We start from the raw sequence: 1,290 nt of genomic DNA, 5'->3' as shown, positions 1-1,290 counted from the left end.
TTAAAGAATTCGATTTTTTCTACACCAGAGTTTAACAATCTTTTGTCTTATCTCTTTGGTTTGTAAACCATATGCTAAGGGATTTAATCCTGGTGGTACAATGTGAAACATTATACTAGCTAGTTTCCTGCTGTCAGAGTATTCAGGGAAACGATGAAGAAATATAAACACAGCTCCAGAAATAAACATGATTAAATAAACAGCTAAATGAGTGCTGCAGGTTTTTATGGCTTTGCTGTTCAGTGCTTTGTTTTTGCTGGTTATACATACAGTAGCAATCTTTACATACGTTATGAATATTGATACTGCTGACAGACTGAGTGCAATCACAGTATAAATAATTCCGAAGATATTGTTAATAATCACATTTTCACAGGACAGTTTAAACAGTGAGGCATTGTCACAGAAAGGGTTTTCAATTTTATACCTACAATGAGACAGCCGCACAGAAAGGCCTATCATAATTGTAACCAGAAGAAATGCCAGGCCCCAAGCAAATGCTGATAGTTTAATAACCATTTTATTGGTCATTATGGCCGTATATCGCAGTGGATTGCATATAGCCACATATCTGTCAAAGGCCATGATCATCAGCACATAGTGGCATGCTGCTGTAAATACATGCACAAAATAAGCTTGAATAACACACTCCACATATGATATATAGCGTTCTGAAGCTTCCTTTAAAATGTCCTGTAGTAAGCGTGGCATAATGACAGTGGTCCCTATTATATCATTCACTGGCAAGTTACAGAACAGAAAATGCATTGGGTCATGCAGATTCTTCTCTGTTGAGATTAGAACTATAAGTCCAATGTTGGAAACCACTGCAAAGACATAAGCCAAGAGAAGCACAATGAAAACAGGCTGAGATGACTGAGGTGTAACTTTCAGTCCCTCCACGAGTAGAATGCTGTGTCTGAATGTCAGGTTGTCCATTTGTTGCTGTACACAAAATCTGCAAACAGAGTAACAAACATAATATTAATTACATATCATCTTAAACAGATCATTCACTTTGAGTATAATGCACATGATAAAAGAAAATCACTTCCCAGTTTCACTTAAATTTGACGCTTTACTTAGCATGATCATGCGTAAACTGCATATAGGCTTAAAGTATACAGTTTTTTTTTAAAGTTACAGTATATTGCTAAACATAATAATAATAATAATAATAATAATAATAATAAAATAGTTCTTACAGATGAACAAAAGTGAATAACAACCACCTCTATCAGTATTCAGTTTTACTTTAGAAATGTAACCACAGCATCTTGCCTCACTCTG

The 1,290-nt window shown here is 35.0% G+C and overlaps 1 protein-coding gene across 1 annotated transcript; it reads right to left on the bottom strand.

Moving 5' to 3' along the window:
- On the bottom strand, window positions 1-939 carry LOC107728940 (olfactory receptor 146-like). The gene is made up of 2 exons (XM_016539282.1): window positions 594-939; window positions 1-464 (listed from the first exon to the last, which is right to left on the bottom strand). The coding sequence occupies exons 1-2, from the start codon at window positions 937-939 to the stop codon at window positions 1-3; spliced, it is 810 nt and encodes a 269-aa protein (XP_016394768.1).
- Between the last annotated feature and the right edge of the window lie 351 nt (window positions 940-1,290).

This window comes from Sinocyclocheilus rhinocerous, unplaced genomic scaffold (assembly GCF_001515625.1).
Source record: "Sinocyclocheilus rhinocerous isolate Xijiao unplaced genomic scaffold, SAMN03320098_v1.1 scaffold908, whole genome shotgun sequence".
NCBI classification, from domain to species: Eukaryota; Metazoa; Chordata; class Actinopteri; order Cypriniformes; family Cyprinidae; genus Sinocyclocheilus; species Sinocyclocheilus rhinocerous.
This window is presented reverse-complemented; position numbering and strand designations above follow the sequence as displayed.